Here is a 21,428-nt window from a genome sequence, read left to right on the forward strand (position 1 = left end):
GGTTCAAAGCAACTTCAAAGGAAAGCCATGACCAGTTGTTGTGGCAGCAGTGGAGCTACTGCAGCTCATTTTCCCATTGTTCCCCGTCTTACATCCTTACACACTGCTTCACAAATCCTTCTCTTACCTCTCTTTTATCATAAAAACATATAGATAGTCCCTGACGGGCAGGGACAGTGGTTTAAGTTTCCCTAGTCTTCAGTTTCTGGAAGGATTCTGGAAACTAACCTTGGGCTCTCTAGCTCAGCAAATGAGTTCAGAAGTTGTTAGAGAGGAGATAGACGGGCAGTCAGACAAGATGACCACATCAGCATAGTTTCTTTTGGAAACCTTAAAGGAAATAAACTGATGTAGGACACTTGTTTGCTGCTGCTACATGGCAGGGCAAAGAGAAAGGAAAGTCGTTTGGACCTCAAGATGGCTCAGTTGCTCAAGTGAAACAAGTGGATGGTCCTGCAGTTGTGGTTCTCATGGTAAAGTTGCCTCCACTCTTAGGAGTAATTGGTAAATTCATCAGAGGTGCTGAAGAGACCGATCTCATCTCATGCTCCTTATCCTAAGCAGGGCTGATGGAGCAATCAGAGCCAGAGCAGGAGAGCCTTATCCAGTTAGTGTAAGTCCTGGAGGATCATGGTGATGAATTACGACAGCCTGTAATTCCCTTTGGTTCCCTACAGATACTGATGACTATTAGACACGTAGAGCCAAATGTATCCAATTCACTGCCTTCTGATACTGCCATGTTTTTGGAATGCTTCAGCGCTGTATATGGGATTGGGATGACTTGCAAACTTCTGTAAATGGTTTGTAGCTCTAATACTTGCATTAACTTCATTAATCTTGGAAACTTCTATGGTAGTTGTTTAGGGGGACTGTTTTCAAAGGCAGCTTGGATTTAAACAGTATGTGTGTCGAAGATGCAGCCCCTGTGTGTGTTGTCTGCATTTGCATTAAGTCAAAATGAGGTGGGAATTGTACCAATTACAAATGTGCTTCTTTTTGCAGGGTGACCAGACTGCACTGCACCGGGCTGCTGTTGTAGGGAACACTGATATAATAGCAACTCTGATTCAAGAGGGCTGTGCTCTGGACAGACAAGACAAGGTAACAGACAATACAAAAGCCCTGTGGAATGGCAGCTTTGGCAGTCAGTAGTGTTCAGGTCTCAGAGAGAAGGTTATAGTTTATACTCCTTAGTAAGTGTCTGATGCTTCAGGAGTAATTGGAACAATTACATTGAAAAAAAAAGCTGTACCATCTCTTTAATACAAATTACTGGTTTAGTTATGCTTCTATACTAGGCTGATAGTTTTTGGTTTAAGAGTCTGTTCTCAGCTCATTAAGGGATGAATGAATTAAAGGAATGCACAACCATACTACACCCTATGCAAAAGACTGCACAGTTCCCATGATTATCCCAGAAACTTCAGAATCCCAGGCTGTAAGTTTAATTTAGGAGTAAATATAACTAATTTCAAGTTCCAGACAAATAGCAATGTTTTTACCATCTTATAAGAATAAAATAGAAAGTAAGCTAGTAGGAAATGAAAATACTTTTAAGAGAGTAGGTTGGTTATATAGCCCCTAACATTCTCCTCTTGGGTATGTGCTCCTCAGGATGGGAACACTGCTCTTCATGAAGCTTGTTGGCATGGATTCAGTCAGTCTGCCAAAGTGCTTGTTAAAGCAGGAGCCAACGTTCTTGCCAAGAACAAGGTGAGACCCATGGAGGAGGAGCTTTCAGTTCTGTCTAAAGTGGCTGATTCTCAGAACGGGAGATTTCTGGCCCTGCCATTTCTCAGCAGGTGGGGGACCAGCTCTTAGTGGGACTTTTTTCTTCTTTTTCTTTTCATTTATCATGCCTGGATGGTTCATCCACAGGCATTAGGAAATTCATATTTTGACAGCTGACGCAGGAGAAACTCAATAACGCGTTGAATGATACATTAATTACAGCTGAGGAACACTGCCATTCCTGTGGAAATCTCCATGGTGCTCTAATTTATACTGAGGAGATTCATTGTGATTGGTGTGATTTAAAATGGAAATGAATTGTACTAATAAGAAAAAGTATTGAAAATCTCTTTTTTTCCAGAAATTAAACAGCCAAAGGAATGTAAGCCACAGGGGGAAACAAAAAAAAAGTGTCTTTTGTTACTAACTTTTTCCTAATATATTAGCATAGTCTCTTCCCAGAATCTTGTAATGAACCTGGATTATGTTCCTTTTGGTATTTATAATACCTTGAGAGCCATTTAGAGGAAAGAATAACAAAGTAAAGGGTTTTAGTTCCACTCTAATTGTTATAACTGAGGGGCACTTCAATTCAGTAATTCAGAAGTTAATAGAATAGTCCAGGAAATGGTGGTAGCAGCCTGTGGTGTGAGCAGAGTCAGGGTTTGGACAGCTGTGCTGCTGGGTTGGTCAGGTCACACGGCTGGCACAGGGCCCTGTGTGACAGGGAGAGGGCTTTGGGATTGCTTTAGGGGATCTCTGAGCATTTTTGGTAAATGTGTCTCTAAAACAACAACTGAAAGGGGGCTGGGAAAGAAAGGAGACAGCTGGTTAAAGTCTAAGGTTTAGAGTAAAAAGCCACGTTGCTTGGGCATAGTGTTTCTGTATGTGCATGTGTGTATAGGCACTATAGAAGCATATATTTGCACAGTTGTGACTTTGTGGTCTGCAATTTCTTCGATATTATTTTATGTGTATTCCTTCTTTTGTATTATTTCAACTACCAATTTTTATTTACTGTAATTACTTTTGCTGTAATGTCCACCTAGATTTTTATCAAGGGTACTTTAGAAAACTTCTCTCATGCTTGGCTGTAAGCCTTGTGAACCATTTTGCTCCTGTCCCTGGATACACTTGTCTGTGTATACACACACACTTCTGTACAAAGGTGTGAGCTTGAGATGCAAGTCTGGTTATCCTGCATGCTTGGGTGCCTTAGGGAATGAGAAGATTTAGCTTACAATCCAGTTTATGTCAGCTGGAGGCAGCCTCTCTGGGAAAGTATGTGCACAAAACAGCTCAGCAGGGTTGATGGCTGAAATATGACTGGCAAACTTAAATACTGCCTGAGCAGCTCCTGTGCTAGTCTTTGATGTCTTGCCCTTTGCTTTTTACTCTTTGGGTGGTTTCTAATGGACAAGATATATTCTCAGGAGCCGCTGAAAAATGTGGGAACCATGCATGCTTGCACGTGCTTTTACCGCTTTTGTTTTCAATAAAAATTAAGAGTTTAAATCCACTTAATCCCAAAATGGTTTCTCTGTTCTCTCAGCATTTTGTGTTACTGATGACAAGGCATTATCATTCTGTCAGCTTTTCTGGCAGCCAGAGTTGAGTGCCATGGGCAGGAGCATCCCACAGGCTGTTCACTTACACCTGGGTATTGTGTGATTTTGGATGGATGGGACAGATATGGGCTGCTAGATTTGCCAAACCTGTGAAGCACCAGAAGATGGGAAGGATTTGACACTGTGTTTTGGGTGGCTGTATTTCTCCTGCACAGTAGTCACCCTGGAGGTGCAGTTTATTTTCATTTAAGTTGGCTTAATAAAACCTTTTCTGCTTTGATAGATCATCCAGTGAGATCAGTTGTAGCCTTATTTTTAGATTCTTCATTAGTCCATACATTCCAATGAAGATTCCCGGACTGGTACAACTTGGAGCTTCTCTCCCTCTCAGAAATTGGTGAGAGATTTGTCACCCCACAAGTGATGAGCCAGATGAGCCACTCTGAGCTCTGACCCCTGGTGCTGCCATTCTTCCAGAACTGAAGTCCTCACCTGCTGCACAGGACCTCTGCCTTCCCACCAGGGCCAACCTGCCAAACAGTAAATGATAAAGGCATTGCAGAGGCTTTTCAGAGATAAACCTGTGAGGGAAAAAATTGACACTTAAACACAATTTAGCTGAGAAGAGAAATGTTCTTGTCTGCCACAGCTTAGAGCCTGACACACAGTCGTATTCAGGTCTATAATATGGAAGTGAAGACCTAAGACCACATCTAAGAGTTGGCTTTTGTAATTCAAACGCTGCAGCTTTGATCTGTGTCGTGAAAGCAAGAGGGACAAATCAAAAGACAAAATCAAGGTGAACAGACAGCATAGTAAGCCTGGTAAACCTTTTTACCTGAGGTGATTTAATTTCTAGCTCCCAAGAGCCAAAAACCCTGAATGTTTTCAGACCAACAAAAACCAAATGATGCGAGAAAAACTTGTTAGACAAACAAAATAGTTCACTGTGTTAGAAAGATAATACACAATCCAGTGCTTCTTTGATTTCTGTCCACTTCTGCACATTTTCTTCTTTGAGGAACCATAGCATGTGATTCTCTGCAGCTTGGGTAGCTTTTTGCCCTCCCTTTCCATCTTGGCTGGAGACTGGTATTCCTCTTGAACATCAAAGCTTCTTGATAGCCTAAAATCTGTATCCTGCCCAATGAGAGCACCTACAGACCCAGCCAGACTTCAACCTGGTTTGTATTACAATTGTAAGGAGACAGGAGTTGTGACAGGAGTCTGCTCAATACCCTGCTACAGTCGTGGCTGGGATCAAAGGTCCCAATTGGCAATTTGGTTTTTTGTGTCTGTGCATGGGGGAAAACTGAAACACAAGAATTACAGTTCTTCAAATTAAATATTTAACACTGCTGTTTGAGACTCATAAATGAGACAGTTTCTAGAGTTCTTTCTTCCTGTAAATAGATTTGCCCAATGCAGATATCATTATACTGTCCTATTTCTGCCTTTATTATATCCCAGGTAAGCCATTGGAGTGGAGATTTCAGTCTCCAGGTTCATTCGTCTCAAAACAACAGCTTCCCACCCTTGGGTGGATGTTCTTGTGCAAAGATCTGTGTGGTTTTATATTTTAATGCTTACGTCCAATATCTAAATATGGCTTTTATATTTTCCTGTATTTCTCTAAGGCAGGTAACACACCTCTTCACCTGGCTTGCCAGAATAGCCATTCCCAGAGTACTCGTGTTTTGTTACTTGGAGGATCTCGAGCAGACCTCAAAAATAATGTGAGTTTTGGAAATAACATTTTTGTGTGACTTTGTTTTAGGTATATTGCTTTAACTTGTAGAAATACTCAGAAAGGCTTTAAGCAACGATTTTTATTATAAATTATATTGAAAAAACCCCACTACACAACCATTGTATTCACCATGCACAGGAATACTTCTGGTAGGATTGAGTGATGCACTACTTGTACCCATCTCTTGAGCAAGGAGAGAAGGAGCCAAATGGGGTTTTGCTGTTGCACAGACAGTGGTGAAAGGCTTCAGATCTGCAGATCATATATACTGTGTGTCCATCTCTCAAATGAGGAGGTAGATTCAAGTTGGCTTCAGTTTCAGACAGCTTTCCTCCTATTTTGTAATGATTCTGGCATGATAGATAAAGAAAAAAACAATCTACAAAAGGCAGCCAGATATTTTTGCCCTGCTTGATAACAAAGCAGGCAGAGAAATGGAAACCTGTGGGGTTTTGTGCAGCTCCTGGGCTCGGCTGCACAAGTGCCACCCTTCACGGGAATGCTGCCACTCATGTTTTCTACATTATGTGGAACCCTAAGTGGAGATTCCAAATTGCATTGGGTTGTGGTTCAGAAGAACAGATTTAATGGGAAAATATAACTAACTCAGGGTTTGTAGTGCCAGTAAAATAGCATTTTATTTTTCCAGTATTTCCCATCAGTGGTTAAAGAATTTATGCTCTCACCTCTACTGACCCCAGCTCTTGCTAAACTTTCCCACCCATGATAGCAGATTTTGTACTGCAGAGAAGACAGCATTGCTGTTCTGTGGAGGTGTGTGGTGTTTACTGCTCTTTCTGATTTAATAGGATTATTTCATCCCTGAACATCATGACGAGTACAGGCTTTCTCACAGTGATTACATGCTCAGAGCTTTGTTTCTGTTTGCAGGCAGGAGATACCTGTCTGCATGTGGCTGCTCGTTATAATCACTTGCCCATCATTAGGGTGCTGCTCAGTGCTTTCTGTTCTGTCCATGAAAAGAACCAGGTCAGTGCATGAACCTCATTGTGACTCTGTGCCCTTTGCATATGGCCAGTTGTTGGGAAGAGGAATTCCTACCCAAGTAATCCTGCTTCACTCTGTGTGTTCCACTGTACCACCAAGCTTTTAAGAATAGCCTTAAAGTAATGGCATATCAGTGGTTTATTATTTTGCCATCGCATTTGCATTATTTCTTTAAAGCATTGCTTATTTATGAGGTGATTTAATGATCTTATAGCCATTACAGAGACATTGTGAAGCACAACTCACTGACATTTAGATGCTGCTAAAGTGCAAATTCCTCTGGAATACTTTTCTTTGCTGCAGTTTGCAGTAGAGGGAATTAAGAGGACATAAAAGTGAAGACAAAGCGTGCTCTAAATTCAAAGTAATGATCAGTCCAGCCTAGGATTAATCATCCATAGTTGTTTTATAGGGAGGTAACTGATTGCTGTACCTATAGCATAGCCTAATTGGGTAGTAGAAGGGAATGAAATCGGTACATTAAAACGTTTTAAATCTGCTAAATAAACATACTATGTGGTGCTTAACCATCTTTTCTCATGTTCCTGGGAAATCTTCCATGTGTAATTGAGGATCATAAAGATCTTTTCTGAACTGTACATTTAATGTTCTTTCTTCACTATGAGATATTACAGCAAACAAAATAGGTTTCAGCATATGAAATTTACTGTGTAATTTTATTTGGAAATGAGTTTTTTAACTTGCAAAATGAGCTACTGAATATTAAGATCAACTGGTGTGAACCTGGCCCAGAGAGACATCCCTTTCCCTCATTCCCCAGCACTATCTGAAGTTGTTCCATATTTGCCCATAGAATGATTTGATTTAGGAGTACACCTTGTCTAAGTTAGCAACAGGCACTAGTCCTGAGGAAATCTGATTTTATGAAGGCCAAATGCAAGACCAGGGGGACAGGAAGGCATTGTACACATGTGTCCAGTCCCACTTGAACAGTTGCTGGCTCTGTTACCAGTGCCCAAATCTGATCCGGGCTGTCTTCACCTCACTGCACCAGGACAAGGGCAGGGCAGTGTGTTAGTGCTGGACCCAGACTGCCTCCTGGCTCTGATCCAAAATCTGTTCTTCCTGAGGAAACCTGGGAAGAGCATGCCAACCATCTCGCTGCCAGTACTTACCTGAGTATTTGATACATCACCACCTGCACATTAAATAATCAAACCTGGGGGGGGAAAAAGAAGAGAAGGTTGTAGTGGGAAAACTTGTTCTACCCTCAGATGTCGTATCCATTTACTGGAGGTAGAGCTGGGCTGTCTCCAAGCTGCATCATGTGTCACTTGATTTAGATAAATCAGATCCCGAGAGCCCCAGCTGCATTTCTCAAACCCAGGCTGAAGTAGCACTTTACCCCCTCCTGTCATCTTCCTCCCCAGTCAGTCATTTTTTTATTGACCAGGCCTTATTTAAGCTTAGTTGTTGCATCAGTAAGTGTAGGTTTTTTTCATCTCTGAGCATCTTTTAGGAAGGTGTGAATTCTGTAGGGTGAGACTCAAGGACTAGTGTCACAAGTTTGTTTTCTGCTTTCTGACTTGCAGGCAGGGGATACTGCACTCCATGTAGCTGCTGCTCTAAATCACAAGAAGGTGGTGAAGCTCTTGCTGGAGGCAGGGGCTGATGCATCTGTTGTCAACAATGTAAGCAGGACACAGAGTTTCTCTGGTATTTTATATTGATGTAGAGTCTCTTCAACATTCCTCATTGGTTGTGAAGTGTTGAATTATATCTGGATAAATTAATGCAATTGGTCACTTTACTCTTGTGCACAGAGTATACACTGAACTTGGTTGGAGAAATTTCATGTTTCCAGTAGCTTGTGTTTTGAAGGAAATGCTGTTTTCTTTTTTCTCTCAGGCAGGCCAGACCCCTCTAGAGGTTGCCAGACAGCACAATAACCCCGAGGTTGCACTCCTGCTCACTAAAGCATCACAGGTACATTACACATTTCTCCCCAACACACACATACACATGGAACTGAGGCCACTTAATCTTGGGAGGCTGCATCCCCTGCTCCTTGTCTTCTGCTGTGAAAGGTTACTACATTTCTGCTGGCATGATGGGCTGGGCTCAGTTCTATTGACATAGAGCCTTTCAGCCCCCAAAGCAAGCAAGGTGTGCAGATTAAGCCTCAGCATGAAGTGCTGTCAGAGGTCTGTCTCTGTGTCCTGACTGGCAGAGGGTGCCACTTGTTCAGAGGCACTTGTTCCCTGCAGTGGCCCAGGGGTTAGAAAGTTGCCCTGTACCCTGAAGCTCCTGAGTTGTGTCTCTCTGCTGCCTGCCTCAGGCATAGCCCATCCCCAGAGGGGTGGTTAGCACTGGAGGATGCTTTGCAATGGGGACAAAATGTTTATGGCCTGTTTATACTTCACAGCAGTGTGTGAAATGCTGCAATGCTCTTTCGGCCAGAAGGCAGGAGGGCATGAGACCAGGCACAATCCTTGCCCTTCTCCTTGTCACCTCTGCATGAAAAGGGCTGGGCTTGGCTTGGGAACCAGCCCAAGGACAGCAGAGAAGGTGCTCACCCTTCTAGGGGACAGCAGAGTGCCCCAAGAGACTGAGTTCAGTGCTGGTGTGTTTTCACAGCCATAAACACCCATGTTGCTTGGCTCATCAGTGTCCATCTGGCAGTGCACTCTCCTTTATCCGTTGCCTTTCAGAAAAGGAAAAGATCTGCTCTGTTATTTGTCTTCTGTGGTAGGAAAGAGCGTGACATCACTGAGTAACAGTGTGGTCTGTCTTCAGGTCTCGCGTTTTAACCGTGGGAGAAGCCTGAGGAAGAAGAGAGAGAGACTGAAGGAGGAAAGGAGGGCTCAGTCAGTGCCACGCGATGAAGTGGTACAGAGCAAGGTACAGCCTGGCATTACCAGCTGGATCTGCTGTAAGGAGGGACTGTCACCAAAACCCATTAAGGACACAGTCTGTTTGGAGCCGTCACTGTGCATGGCCACAGCAGCTGCCTGAAGCAGTTTGTCATGCTCTGCTGCTAAAGCATTTCCCACTCACATGTGCAGAGCAGCTTAAAGCTAGGCAATCGAAGAAGAGGCTCCTTTTCCCCATCTCTACAACTGCTCTGAACTTCCTGTCTTTGCTTCAAGCAGGGCAGTGTCTCAGCTGCTGACGACACACCAAGCAGCGACCAGCCCCCAGAGAGGAAGAACAATCTGAAGGATAAACCCCGGTCAGCCTCACCAGATCCCAAAGGGAAAAAGAGCAAAAAGAAAAAGCCAAAGGAAAAGGTATCAGTAGATTTAAAACAGCAGAGAGAAAGAAGGGATAGCTGTACAGAAGTGATGTGGGTCCCTTTGGTGTGTTGGGGCAGCAGCCCCACCATGCTCCTGGGGCAGAGATAATCTTCAGATAAAAGTAATTTTTGCTGTGATTGTCACAATAAATTTGTCCCATTCCCACTAGGAATAGTTTACCAAGGTGCTCATATAGTCAAAACATTGTGTGTATGTTACACAGGTTTCAGCACTCTCAGACCCCATCTCCCCAGCTGACCAGCAGGCACTCCCTCAGCCTCAGAAGAACGTGCCTAAGCGCAGAAGCAAACACCACTGCTCCTCTCCACCCCCTCCCCACGAGGTCCGAGCCTACCAGCTCTACACGCTGTACCGAGGGAAGGACGGGAAGGTGATGCAGGTGAGCCACTGCCCTCACAGAGGGACACACCGCGAGCACCTGTGGAGCTGGGACACAGGTAATGGATAGAAAATATGCTCCACTAACTGCACTCTCAGGGGCATGAAATCACGGCTTGGCATTGGTTTTCCTTGCTTGGGCTTCAGCTGCATTTTGGCCTGAAATCTGGCAAACAATAAGCTGGTTTTGTGCCTGTTAAAGAAGACATACTTAAGTAGTTTTGGTCTGCAAAGATAAGGGTGAACAGTAATTGGAAATGACATGAGAACTTTCATTATATACTTTGGAATATTAAGAATTCCAACAGGAGAAAGAGATTTTCCAAGGAAAAGCGGTGTGTGAGCACCAAAAGCTTACTACCTAAACCGAGAAGCTGAGTAAGCTCCATAGATTTAGTTCCAGTTCTTTCAGCATTTTGCAACATGTCTTCAGGTATTCTGTGTTTACTGGGGGCAGTATTTCTATAGAAACTGGTAAACAAATAAACCCGGAGCTACGAGGCCACATGCATTTATTCCGGTTTGGAGAATAATATTTTAGTCACTTTATTACACAATTAATTACCAGTAGATATTTATAAGAAAGCATAGGAATAGACATTAAATTATCCTGTAGACAGTGTAGATATCTGTATTGTTGTTTTTTTAATATTACCCTCCTGTACTCCTGGAAGGTCTATCCTTTCATTTCCTTAGCTTCTCACATCCATCCATCAGCTCTTGCAAGTCCCTTCCTGTAGTTCAGAATTTCAGCAGATTCTGAAAACCATTGAAGTCAGACTTCTAGGGTTTTAGTGGCTGTTTACTGCTTTCCAACCTCTCCATGTAATGTTTGAGAAATTTCCAGACAGGGGCACTATGGAATTATCCTATAGCAGACATCAGGAAGGCTGGGGGACCTTTCATACATTAAAGGGATAAAAGAGCAGAGAGGTGCAGAAGGACTTGGGGAGTAGAGAGGTGCAGAAAGCAGACAGGACTTGTATACAAATCTCATTTGTTCACAAAGATTGGCTTAACAGTGCTAGATTCCCATACAGTATTTCCTGAAATACATGACATTCCTTTTTGCTTGTCTGTCTTCTTTGATGCCCTGAGGCCATGAGTAGCAAACATAATTTCTGAAGTACATGTACTTCTGAAGCTTTCATTAGTACTCAGCAAACCACCCACCTTTCCCTGTCAAGGGAATAACCCCCAATTTATGAAACATTGCTGTGGGGCTAAAGAAGAGAGGGAGGCTCCTCTGCAGACAGATTTCAGAGCAGCTGCTTTGGGCTACTGGCATAGCCCCTGAAGGAGCCACTTTCTGCCTTTGCACTGCAGAGGAAGCTGATGAGGTTTAGCTGTCCTTGCTTGTCCTGCTGGCCTTTTGTGACCATCTCCCAGAGAGATTTAAATGTGGTCATTGCAGCTTCCCTTGCAGAGGGGCCATGGGATGGTGTCACATGAGTCAAAGGCAGGCAGAGGAGTGCCCAGCAGGGAAGGGGCAGCTGAATGCCAGGAGGGTGAAGGCAAACAGAAGCAGTGAGGGCTTGCCATCCAGTAGAGAAAAAGGACAGAGCACAGGACTGCTATTACGTTTAAAAGCAAATGCACACAACACACACACATCCACAAAATCCGATTTTTTTTTATAATTGAGAATTACAGCATTGAGACACAAGGTATAGGCCTGTGATGTATTCCCTCAGCCAGCACACAGGCTCTGACCTCAGTGCTGCTTGTAGCCCCAGTGAAATCAACGCTGCTGTGTTAGGGTGTGTCCATACACACCAGATCAATCCATGTGTAGGCTGTGCTTTTTCAACTAACAGCCCATCTGCTGAGCTGCTGTAAGATACTGTCAGGAGGGTGAGATATAGTACATGGGATAGAAGAACCCAGGACTGACTGAAGGAGGCTGTGCTAATGTTCCAAGTGTGCTAAGAGGGTGGTGGGGTGTAGCAAGTAAATGTATCATCATCACTCCTTTCAGGCACCCATAAATGGATGTCGTTGTGAGCCCCTGATAAATAAACTGGAGAATCAGCTGGATGCAACAGTGGAAGAGATAAAAGCTGAGCTTGGGACAGTACAAGATAAAATGAATATTAAGCTGGGCCAGATGGAAAGCAAAACTCAGCATCAAGTAAGAATATGACCCGAAGTTCTGCTTGCCTATATGATTTAGAAACATATCCCAAACTTCATTAATATTTTCATTGTAATGATCCATTTTTTGCTTCTTGTGTTGTAAAAGCAAACCTGAACTCTAATACTCAAGTTCAGGGAACTGTGACATTCCACTGGGACTGATCTTGCAAACTAGGGAAAAACACATTTAATGTGTTAAGCAGCTTCTGGTGCTTCTTTAGACAACAAATCTTAAGGGCTTGAGCCATTAAGACAGAAAGAAGGCAGTCCTATGACTAGTCAGTTCATAATTGTCAAAATCCCTCTTGCTGAATTATGTATGCATTGAGATTCAAGATCCTCTAAATTACTTTTTATTTTTAATTTAATAGTTATTCATTGGTAATTTTGTGATTGAGCCTCTTTGCAAGCTAAATCTAGTTGTAGTTGGCAGCATTTCTAGAAACCAAGGCTGAAAGACAGACGGTAGTTTGATTTACAGAGTTCACAGGTGGGAGTTTGGTTTGTAAACGATGATCTCAGCTGCACAGTGTTTTCCCCACAGCTCCGAGTTCTGGACAAGCTGATGGCCGAGCGGCTGTCGGCAGAGAGGACAGAGTGCCTTCACCGCCTGCAGCAGCACACGGAGCTGGAGAAGAGTGAGGGGGAGAAGCAGCAGGCAGGGCTTGAACCAGCCATTCCCTCTTAGTCCATGCCCTGGCAGGTCAGCTCAGGAGTTTCATTCCAGCACGCAGAAAATATCAGAGATGTGTCACGTCTGTTAAAACAGGTAAAAGAGCTTCAAAGACCAAATTATTCCTACCTACCATCTTAGTCACTAAACCAAATTTATGATGTTTTTGCATTAGAAATGAGGAACGTGAAATCCAGTCCCACTGCTGTAATTTAATTTGGTGCATCGCTAGTGTGGGATCTACAACAAAATACCATTTTTCTAACATAGTGATTTGCAAAAATTTCCAGCACTAAATTTTTCACAGTTGTGCTTGCAGCTTTTGCTTCATTAGAGGACATATGCAGGAACATATCCAAATAGTAAAAAAGACAAAGATCTGTGTTGTTCCTTTTCCTTCTCATCTGTTTGGTTGTGGGCCCTGAGAATCTCTCCCTTCTTCTGTATCTGATCTTTTTCCCTCCCATGTATTAAAAGGCTGAAGTTCTTTCCTCTGATGTTAGCAACACAGCACCATCTCCAAGCTGTGTATTACTGTCAATAGGAAAGTCCTTTTTGGTATGCTTGTTCAACCAGCAGGACAAGAACAACTGCTCCCATAGAGATCCAGCTCCTGCAAAAACTCACCATTTAAAACCTGCTGAGAAATTTGTGTTTCTCCACTCAAACAGATGACTTTAAAATAAAGTTCATTTTCTTATTATTGGTATTCTTCCAAGAATTGAGAAATACACTTTGTGCTAGGAAAATGTCATGAGTGTTTGTAAGACCATTCCAAATCCATGTAAAAAGACTGACAGCTGTGATAATCCTTGCATAGGTTACTGATCAGGATACTTGGGTCTAATGTCCACCAAACAGTCTTCTCCAAACTAACGCAGCTTTAATTTTTGTTTTATAAGAGACATGTATTGGCTTCTGAACATCTAGGCTTGTGCTCCATCTCCTTGTAATCTCCATTTAAGACACATGATGCTGGAGTGATACATCACTCTGCTGAATTAAGTGATATCAGCTGTTTCTGCTCAGTTAGGTCTACATGAAACACCTGAAAAAATAGAATTGGGCTTTACTGAACACACTGACTAAATATCATTGTGCCTAGGAGGGCCTGACCTAAATTCATGATGTCATATGAACAACAGGGTGAAAAGAGCTACTCCTATTTTAAATTACTTCAATGCATCTGCAGCTGACACTTATTAAGCATCTGTGTAATTTGAAAGCTGTTACTGATTTATCATTTAGTGGAGGACTCAGCTTTATGACTGAATGAACAGAGAAGCAGAGGTTGGTAATTGTATAAAGTTGTCCCCCAGAAGTGTCTAATTTGAATTTCACTCTTAAAAAATGATCACGTGGTGTTCCTTGCACTTAGAAAGTACCATTGACTGTATGATTAAACACATCATCCCTGATAGAGTACTCAAAGTTGAACTGGAAGTAGAATATTCATATCTAAGAGATGGTAGCTTGGACTAAAGAGACTGCCTTTCATAAGCTCACTAGCTTAGCATAGTTCTCCACCTTTTTTGATCTGCAGTCCTTTGAATATTCCCAGTGGCAGCATGCCCATCTGAATAGGGAGTCTAAGCCCACAGATACCCAGCTTGCTTCTCTGTGTCCCTGCCACATGTCCTCAGCAGCCCAGAAACCACAGGATGTCATAATAGGATTATGTAATTTACAGTCTCTTTCTGATAGATTTCCTTGGTTGATGAGCTGAAGACCTGGTGCTTGTTGAAGATTCAGAATCTGGAGCTCAAGCTTTCTGGAGATTCCAGGTCATCAAGACCAAAATCAACTTTGTCCACTTGTGAGTCTCTCACTGAGACCCTGGATACTGACAACAACCCCAACAGTGCCAAGGACTGTAAAGCCAACCAGCCTGTGCTGCAGTCAGAGGGCTCCCACCAGCATTCCTATATCACACTTCCAAATAGCCTCTTGGAAGATGGGGGAAGGAGCAGAGTCCAGATGCCAGAACAAAGCTTTGGGCAACACTTTTGCATTAAACAAGATGGAGCACTGGGTACAACCACGTCAGGTACTTAGCTGTCATATCCCTTTAAGGGCGAGCTCATTTACTGAGGGGTACTTGTATTATTAATAATAATTCTGGTGGTGTGCTTTCCCCCCTCCATATGCCTGATGGCTTGGAATTTGAATACACTTCAGGGCAGCCACTGGGAATATTTTAAGAGGTGGCTGGGTGGAATTCCACTCACTGTTCCTGATGCTTCTACTATGTCTTTGAAGCAAAAGTCCTTTGGTGCTCTGAATAACTCTTGGCCCTGGAAGCTTCTGAAGAAAAAAAAAAAAAAAGAAGAACAGCCAGGTGTCCACAGCCAAGTAGAATGCTGAGCCCTGGCTTCTGTAAGATACAATCTGTATGTCCCCCAAACACCAAGCAAAATGAACAGGCATGGATGCCCCATCAAATAGAAAGGCATGTAAGAGATCTTGTGGTGCTTCAGCGTGATCTATTCTGTATTGGAACAGTTCAAAAGCATAGAAATGTGTGACCTTTCCAAAATTACTGGGACTTCAAGTTTTGTAGAAGCAGAGAGTTCATAAATATCAGCAGACATAACCTACTTTGGAAATCTAGATTGATAGTTGTTACATGTCCTTCTGATGAAGTCACAGAAAGGTTTGGATTGGAAAGGGCCCTAAAGATAATCTCGTTCTAACCCCCCTGCCATGGGTAGGGACACTTTTCACTGTACCAGGTTGCTCAGAGCCACATCCAGCCTGGCCTTGCACACTTCTGAGCGTTGAGGCAACCACAACTTCTCTGGGTAACCTGTGCCAGTGCCTCACAGTGAAGAATTTTTGGCTAATATTTATGTCCTTTGCCTGTTGTCCATCCTCTAATGACTTTCTGTTACATCACCTGACTGTGAAGATGTGATAAACTAATATAAGCCTGTATAAAGTACACACAAACCCTACCATTCATCAAACAACGAGGTCTTCTGAGTGCTAAAATAAATGCCCAGAGCTTTTCTTAATATATTGTCTATAATTTATTCTGTAGGTACAGAGCAACAGGTAGCGGCTGGTGGACCAGTTCCTTCTTCTGCCCCTGCTCAAGATGTCAGGCCAAAGGACAAAGCTGTGAGTGCCAGCACGTTCCACAGGTTCCAGCAGGAGCTGCCCTCCTCCGAGCTTTCGGGCTCCAAATTAAGACATGTTAAAGTTCAAGCTGCTTTGCAGCCAGTGACTGAACCTGCAAAGACTGAACCACAGAGCGGCTACTTCCTTGACAAAGGAACTCAGACAAAAAAGTCCAGCAAAAGTGGGCAGTCGAGGCACAAAGCTGTGCACCACGGCGGGGCACAGCAGGGCCAGGAGCAGCAGCCCTCAGGCCCGCCTGCCCCTCCGCTCAGAGACACCTCCCAGGCCCTGGAGATCACCCAGTACTTCTTCGAGGCCGTCTCCACGCAGATGGAGAAGTGGTACGAGCGCAAGATAGAAGAGGCCCGGTGCCAAGCCAACCAGAGAGCGCAGCAGGACAAAGCTGCGCTCAAGGAGCACATCAAATGCTTAGAAGAGGAGCTGAGCAAATTAAGGACTAAGGTGCAGAAAGAGAGCTAGCATCTGCCAGGCAGCTAATCAAGCAACAGGACTCATTTTGGAACCTGCTGTATGGGAATTGGGAATATTGATAGATATTTGTAGTGCCTGTTACATCCAAACACAACACACTATTTCAGGAGTAGAAATAACTTTGGAAACTCCATAACTGAGGAGAGTTCATATGCAAACTATATTGATAACGAAGAGATGCTGCAGATTAATCTTTCTTTGTTATTTCCAAGAGTCTGTCAATATTGCACTCTCAGTTTCCAGATGCTGCTTGAAACCAAACTGCATTAGCAACCAAAACTGCTTCTGAAAAGGGAATTCCCTTACTTCCACACAGACTAGAGGGTTCTACTGTATGCTACATGTAAACATGTTGTGTTACCAGTAGTGAAATAAATCCAGGATGTTTGAAAGTTTTTGACAGAATTATTTAGCGATGAAGGGCTATTGATTCTATTTTAGATATGCCCAGGGCCTCTCTCTAGTCAGTGGAGAGAAGATAAAGAACCCATCCAGGTACAAGCTGATGGTAGCTGACGGATGCAGGCTTCCAGCTGGGAGAGGGCAGGCAACCATGGAGGGAGATGCTAGGGCAAATCATCCCAATAGATACAGAAGCTTCAGCTACCACTTTGCTTTTCTCTTGGTTTGCCATGATTAAAACAAATGCTAAATCTAATTTGTCTTTTTTTAAATGTTGTCCTGCTTGCAGAGCTCCTTGTGATTGCACTATTGTTGGGGCCCTATTCCAGTAATCTGACTGAGAACTTTTGTTTAGGGCATGGATGACAAGTATTTTACTGTAACCGTGGTCTGTTTTTTAGCTTGAATGTTTTATATAAATATTTTTTCCTTCAATCAGGAAATGGCTAAATTGTCTACTATTGAAGAAGCTTGAAAAAGTCCTTTATCTAAGGAAGTGAAAGCTTGGCTTCCTGTATTCAAATTTTATTTTTCTGCAGTCAGGATTTTTTCCCAGGCACCTTGCCCAGACTGTCTACCTTTTTTCCTCTGAATGATTCCTCCTCTGTTTTTTCCCCTCTGTCCCTAAAAAGGAGACCAGGCCCTAATGAGTCTACAGGTTTTAGAACAAACAGTCCCACAAAACAGCACTCAACATCTAAAAAGTTTTATAACTGTGTTTTGTTATAAAATCAGAACTTTCATTGACCAATGTTGTCCATGCTGACAGACTCCAGATAATTTCAAGATACTCTTAACTATTGCATCTGCATCCCTTTAGGGTTTCCTCCTTACACATCTGAGAAGGCTCCATCAGATCCTGCTAGAAATATAAGTTTACTTTCCAGATCATGATAGAACAACTGTTCAAAATCAGTTCCAATACAGGATGGTACTGTTATGCCAAGGAGAAAAATACTTTTTTTCTGTACTAAGAAGCTCTAAAATCAATACAAAATACTTTACAGTGTTGAAGAATGCCATTCACTAATTAGTAATTAAGCTTTTGTCTTCTTAGCAGATGTATAAAGCAAAAAAGTAATATTATATAACAATATTTTTAAAGTTCCTAATAATGCACTATCATGACAGGAGAAGTGTATATGCAGCTATGGAAATACTAGTTTTCTTGCTCTGACTTCTGTAGTCTAACATAGACACTTTGGTATGTTTACAGTTTTATTTGAGCTACAGTAGGAATGCAGAAGCATGCTATTGAAGTTTCGTATCACCTGGATGAAGTTAATGTCTTGCCAAGCAATTAAAGTAAGTGTTGCTCAGAAATGTGTGGTGTAACATTTTCTAGCCACAGAAAACTAACAGTCTCCTCACTTGACTCTGAAGGGGGAGCAGAATTTTAGACTTTAACTTCTAAGCTTTTTGTTTGTGGTTATAAAACACAGAAGTGGAATCTGCCATCTGTGCAGAGGGAAGCTGCAGGGACTGAGTGCTGTCTGCTGGCTGGTGCAGGTGTCCCTTTCAGAAGTTACAGGGCTGAGTTGTGCACAGATCACACACACTCCTGAGCTTCCCCAAGCTCAAGGGACAGGCTGTGGCTTTAACTCGACTTCCCATACAGACCACACTGGACCACACTCCTAAGTCCAAGTAATTTAAGTAAATCCAAGTAATTACCAAGTAATCTAAGGCAGTAACCAGGCTGCAGGTTACTGATTTTAGAGGTTCTCTGAAGCCAGTGAGTGTATGGTAAAAGAAAGAGAAGCATTTTCTGGTAATTCCTTTCTATACCCCTCCCTTCTTCAAAACTGTGAAGGATTTTATAAAACAGGTGTGATCAACCTATCTGTCTCTTCAGGTAAGTTTACTTACCCTTGCAGGCTGTACTTTTTAGGACTCTTTAAGGCTTCTGGCTGGCAGTTTTATACTTGGCAAGCCCACAGAGCAGTGGAGATGAAGGGCAGCAGCACTCAAGAGGTCAGCATCTGTCCAGGGTCCTGTCTGTCAGTCCTTACTCTGGATTACATGCCCACAACCTGGGAATGTACAAACTGGGAGTCAAAGGGGTAATGTATGCTCTGGGCTCTGAAAGGAAAGGACCATGGTGAGGCAGCAGGGTACAGCCTCCTGATTAAGGAACAGAAATCCAAGCACTGGCTGAAGGGGAATGGAAGGCTACTATGGTAACAGCCAATATTGGGTTATGGCTGTTTAGTCAAAATACCTTTGTAAGCAGCACTTTCTCTTAATGTGAAAAATAAATCCCCAACATAAAAATGTTCTGTCAAGTCTGTTCTACCAGAAAATGTTAATAAAATGTAAATTTTTAATGAAGCGTTTTTAGATACGTATTTTTCCACTGACTGATTGAAGCTCAGAGGCTTCAGTCTATACAGATCTGAACCACAGCTCCTGCTCTCAACTGGGGTCATTCCTCCTGTAGCCTGGAATTCTGTCCTGTCCCTTCCCTGGTGCCAGTGGTGATACCTGTTTACCAGATTTGCTGCCAGTCTGTGCAGCTCAGGAATTCTGCAGAAAACCACCTTTGAAACAGGGGCGCTCCCCAAGGGAACTACAGTAGCAGAGCAGAAGAGGGAAGAGATCCTGCATGTCTTGGATCACAAATTAAAATAGGCATCAATCTGCTGCTGCCTGTCTAGCTATGTGGAGAAAATCCCCAGCTCATCCAGGCATTTTAAAATTAAATTGAAAAAAAAGATACACTACAGCACAAGGAAAGTGAAAATAGTTGCAAACTAAAAACTAGAAGTGAAGTAGTATAACATTTGAATAAACAAACCACAGCTTTTGCAGTTAGTATTTTCTACCTGTAATTTTTATTTATATATTGACTTTTAAATACTAGTTTAAAGGTATCTGGTAATAAACATCTCTGAGGCTAAAACCTCCCATTTTCATAAATAAAGACCTCTCCTTTTTAAGTTTTATTCAGCTACTGAAAATCAACATCTACACACAAAACGTTTTTTAATATTTGTTTGTTCTGGGCCAATATATCCCAAATTCTTTTTTTCATCATAAATTTTGGTGAAAATCCTAGGTACAGTACATGACCAGCTGTCACTGTGAATATTACCAATTACACCTTCCACAGTAAAAAAGCAGACAAAATAATCTGGCATTTATTTATTTTCCATTGCACTGGCAGTTAATGCTGTTTAACTGTAATTTTGGTGCTTTCTGCTTTTCCTGCAGCACATTACATCATCCATGCAGTTCTATAATGTCCAGGGTAGCAAAACTGAGAAATGGATTGGGTAAGGGGGAAAACCAAAACCCCCACTGTGATAGATTCCTCCTTCAAACATTACCAGGTTGCCAGCAAAGGCTGCCATTGTAACCACATTCTGGAAAAAACACTGTGCCTATTTGCAATAAATAAAAATTAAACTGTCAACAAAATGAAGATCAGGATTTTGCCAGCTTAAGTGTTCTCTGAAGTTCCTGAAGTTGCATGTTGCCTTGAGTAATCATCATCCTGATTGCATCCTGTAGAACAGAATGGAATCTAGTGAACTGTATGTCTGTACACAGCATGGGTTTTACACAAGCATGCAGACTTTTAATGCATTAAAATACATTCAATAACATACAACTCTTACTGGCACTACTGTCATTTACTACTTTGTGTGACATAACACTGTGATGGTTAAAAACCAGGTAAATAAAAGGATTAATTTTCTCCAGTTCCTTACCAATGTACTTGGTTGTGGCTTTGCTTTAAAACTCAGTTTTTAGTAGGATTCAAACCCCTAATAATGTTTTCTTTATGCCTGTGTGTATTGCCTTTGCAAGCCAGTAGTGAGACCAGCACACGAGCATTATGGAGATAGGTTTTACACAGCAGGTGTGGGTTTCTATCAACATTATCTAAGGCCTCTAAGGCTTTGTCTGCATAATTCAGCCACCAATTCCTTGGATGCTGGTTAGAACAGGGAATGAATGACAAAGCAGAAGACAGGATATGCAAAAGAAATGCGAAGGTTTCTGCATTTCACACTTGCTTCACATCCTTAACCATCCCATCTGATTGTATTCTGCTTGAATATAGGTGAAATTAAAGTTTAAAAAAAATCTATAAAAAGCTTAACTGTTACTAAGTTTGTGTTAGTTACCATATATATACGGTTTTCCTGATCTGTGATTTGAGTAAGTACAGTATTTGTTGATCAGGGTTTCACTCCAGATTATTGTCTGGAAATTATAGAAACATTACTACCGTTAAGAGGGGAAATAATATTTAGAGATGCTGGATTATTTCTTCGCATAAATGAGGAAATAGTAACAGGAGACTTTTCACCAGTCCGGAAGTGACACCTACAAACAAACCCCAAGACACACGACAGGACAGTGCAGTGACCATGCCCGAGGCCAGTCGATCAGAGTGGCGGGGTCCCAATCCTCACCTCTTCTGTAGCATCCTTATTTCTCTTGAATTCCTCCCTGGCCCAGTCCTTTAAGTAGCGGCGATCCTGCTCAGCAGGGACCTCCCGGATAGCCCGCAGGATCTTGCGGTACAACTGAAGGACCTGCTGCCGCCTCAGGAACTGCCAAGGAGAGAGGGAAGTCTGCCCGCCGCCCCAGGGCACTGCTGCGAGCTGCGCCCTCGGCGCTTTGCTTTGAGGGGTATTTAAACAACCACCGAGTTCCCCATCGTTTGTACAGGACGCAGCTTGCCCGACCCCCGTGCCCCGTACCTGTTTGAGGGTGAGCGCGGCCGGCGGGAGCCGCCCGGCGGCCATGACACGGCTCCGCCCCACTCCCTGCCCCGCCACGGGGCCGCCGAGCCCGCCCCGCGCGGGCGGGGCCGAGGCCGCCATTTCCTGCGTCACCGCAGCACTCACGGCCGGGCCGGGTTGTTTCAGCTTTGA

The 21,428-nt window shown here is 42.9% G+C and overlaps 2 protein-coding genes across 5 annotated transcripts in view; one reads left to right on the top strand and one right to left on the bottom strand.

Annotated features, from left to right (window-relative positions):
• The window catches only part of ANKRD6 (ankyrin repeat domain 6), an 87,262-nt gene extending 68,019 nt beyond the window's left edge, over window positions 1-19,243 (top strand). For 3 of the 4 annotated variants that reach the window (XM_031057600.1, XM_031057601.1, XM_031057602.1), the window contains 13 exons: window positions 1,006-1,104; window positions 1,618-1,716; window positions 4,940-5,038; window positions 5,944-6,042; window positions 7,614-7,712; window positions 7,930-8,007; window positions 8,818-8,922; window positions 9,171-9,311; window positions 9,541-9,717; window positions 11,695-11,847; window positions 12,397-12,510; window positions 14,230-14,572; window positions 15,566-19,243. In XM_031057600.1, coding sequence (XP_030913460.1) covers window positions 1,006-1,104; window positions 1,618-1,716; window positions 4,940-5,038; window positions 5,944-6,042; window positions 7,614-7,712; window positions 7,930-8,007; window positions 8,818-8,922; window positions 9,171-9,311; window positions 9,541-9,717; window positions 11,695-11,847; window positions 12,397-12,510; window positions 14,230-14,572; window positions 15,566-16,125 — 2,166 coding nt within the window. In that variant the 3' untranslated portion in view covers window positions 16,126-19,243. The remainder of the gene's footprint in view (window positions 1-1,005; window positions 1,105-1,617; window positions 1,717-4,939; window positions 5,039-5,943; window positions 6,043-7,613; window positions 7,713-7,929; window positions 8,008-8,817; window positions 8,923-9,170; window positions 9,312-9,540; window positions 9,718-11,694; window positions 11,848-12,396; window positions 12,511-14,229; window positions 14,573-15,565) is intronic. The other variant, XM_031057603.1, reaches the window with a different exon arrangement.
• A 413-nt stretch (window positions 19,244-19,656) lies between these two features.
• LYRM2 (LYR motif containing 2) lies at window positions 19,657-21,321 on the bottom strand. Its single transcript, XM_005421698.3, has 3 exons — window positions 21,255-21,321; window positions 20,964-21,104; window positions 19,657-20,046 (listed from the first exon to the last, which is right to left on the bottom strand). The coding sequence occupies exons 1-3, from the start codon at window positions 21,297-21,299 to the stop codon at window positions 19,966-19,968; spliced, it is 267 nt and encodes an 88-aa protein (XP_005421755.1). The 5' UTR covers window positions 21,300-21,321; the 3' UTR covers window positions 19,657-19,965.
• Between the last annotated feature and the right edge of the window lie 107 nt (window positions 21,322-21,428).

The sequence above is a fragment of the Geospiza fortis genome, unplaced genomic scaffold (genome assembly GCF_000277835.1).
Source record: "Geospiza fortis unplaced genomic scaffold, GeoFor_1.0 scaffold264, whole genome shotgun sequence".
NCBI lineage: Eukaryota > Metazoa > Chordata > Aves > Passeriformes > Thraupidae > Geospiza > Geospiza fortis.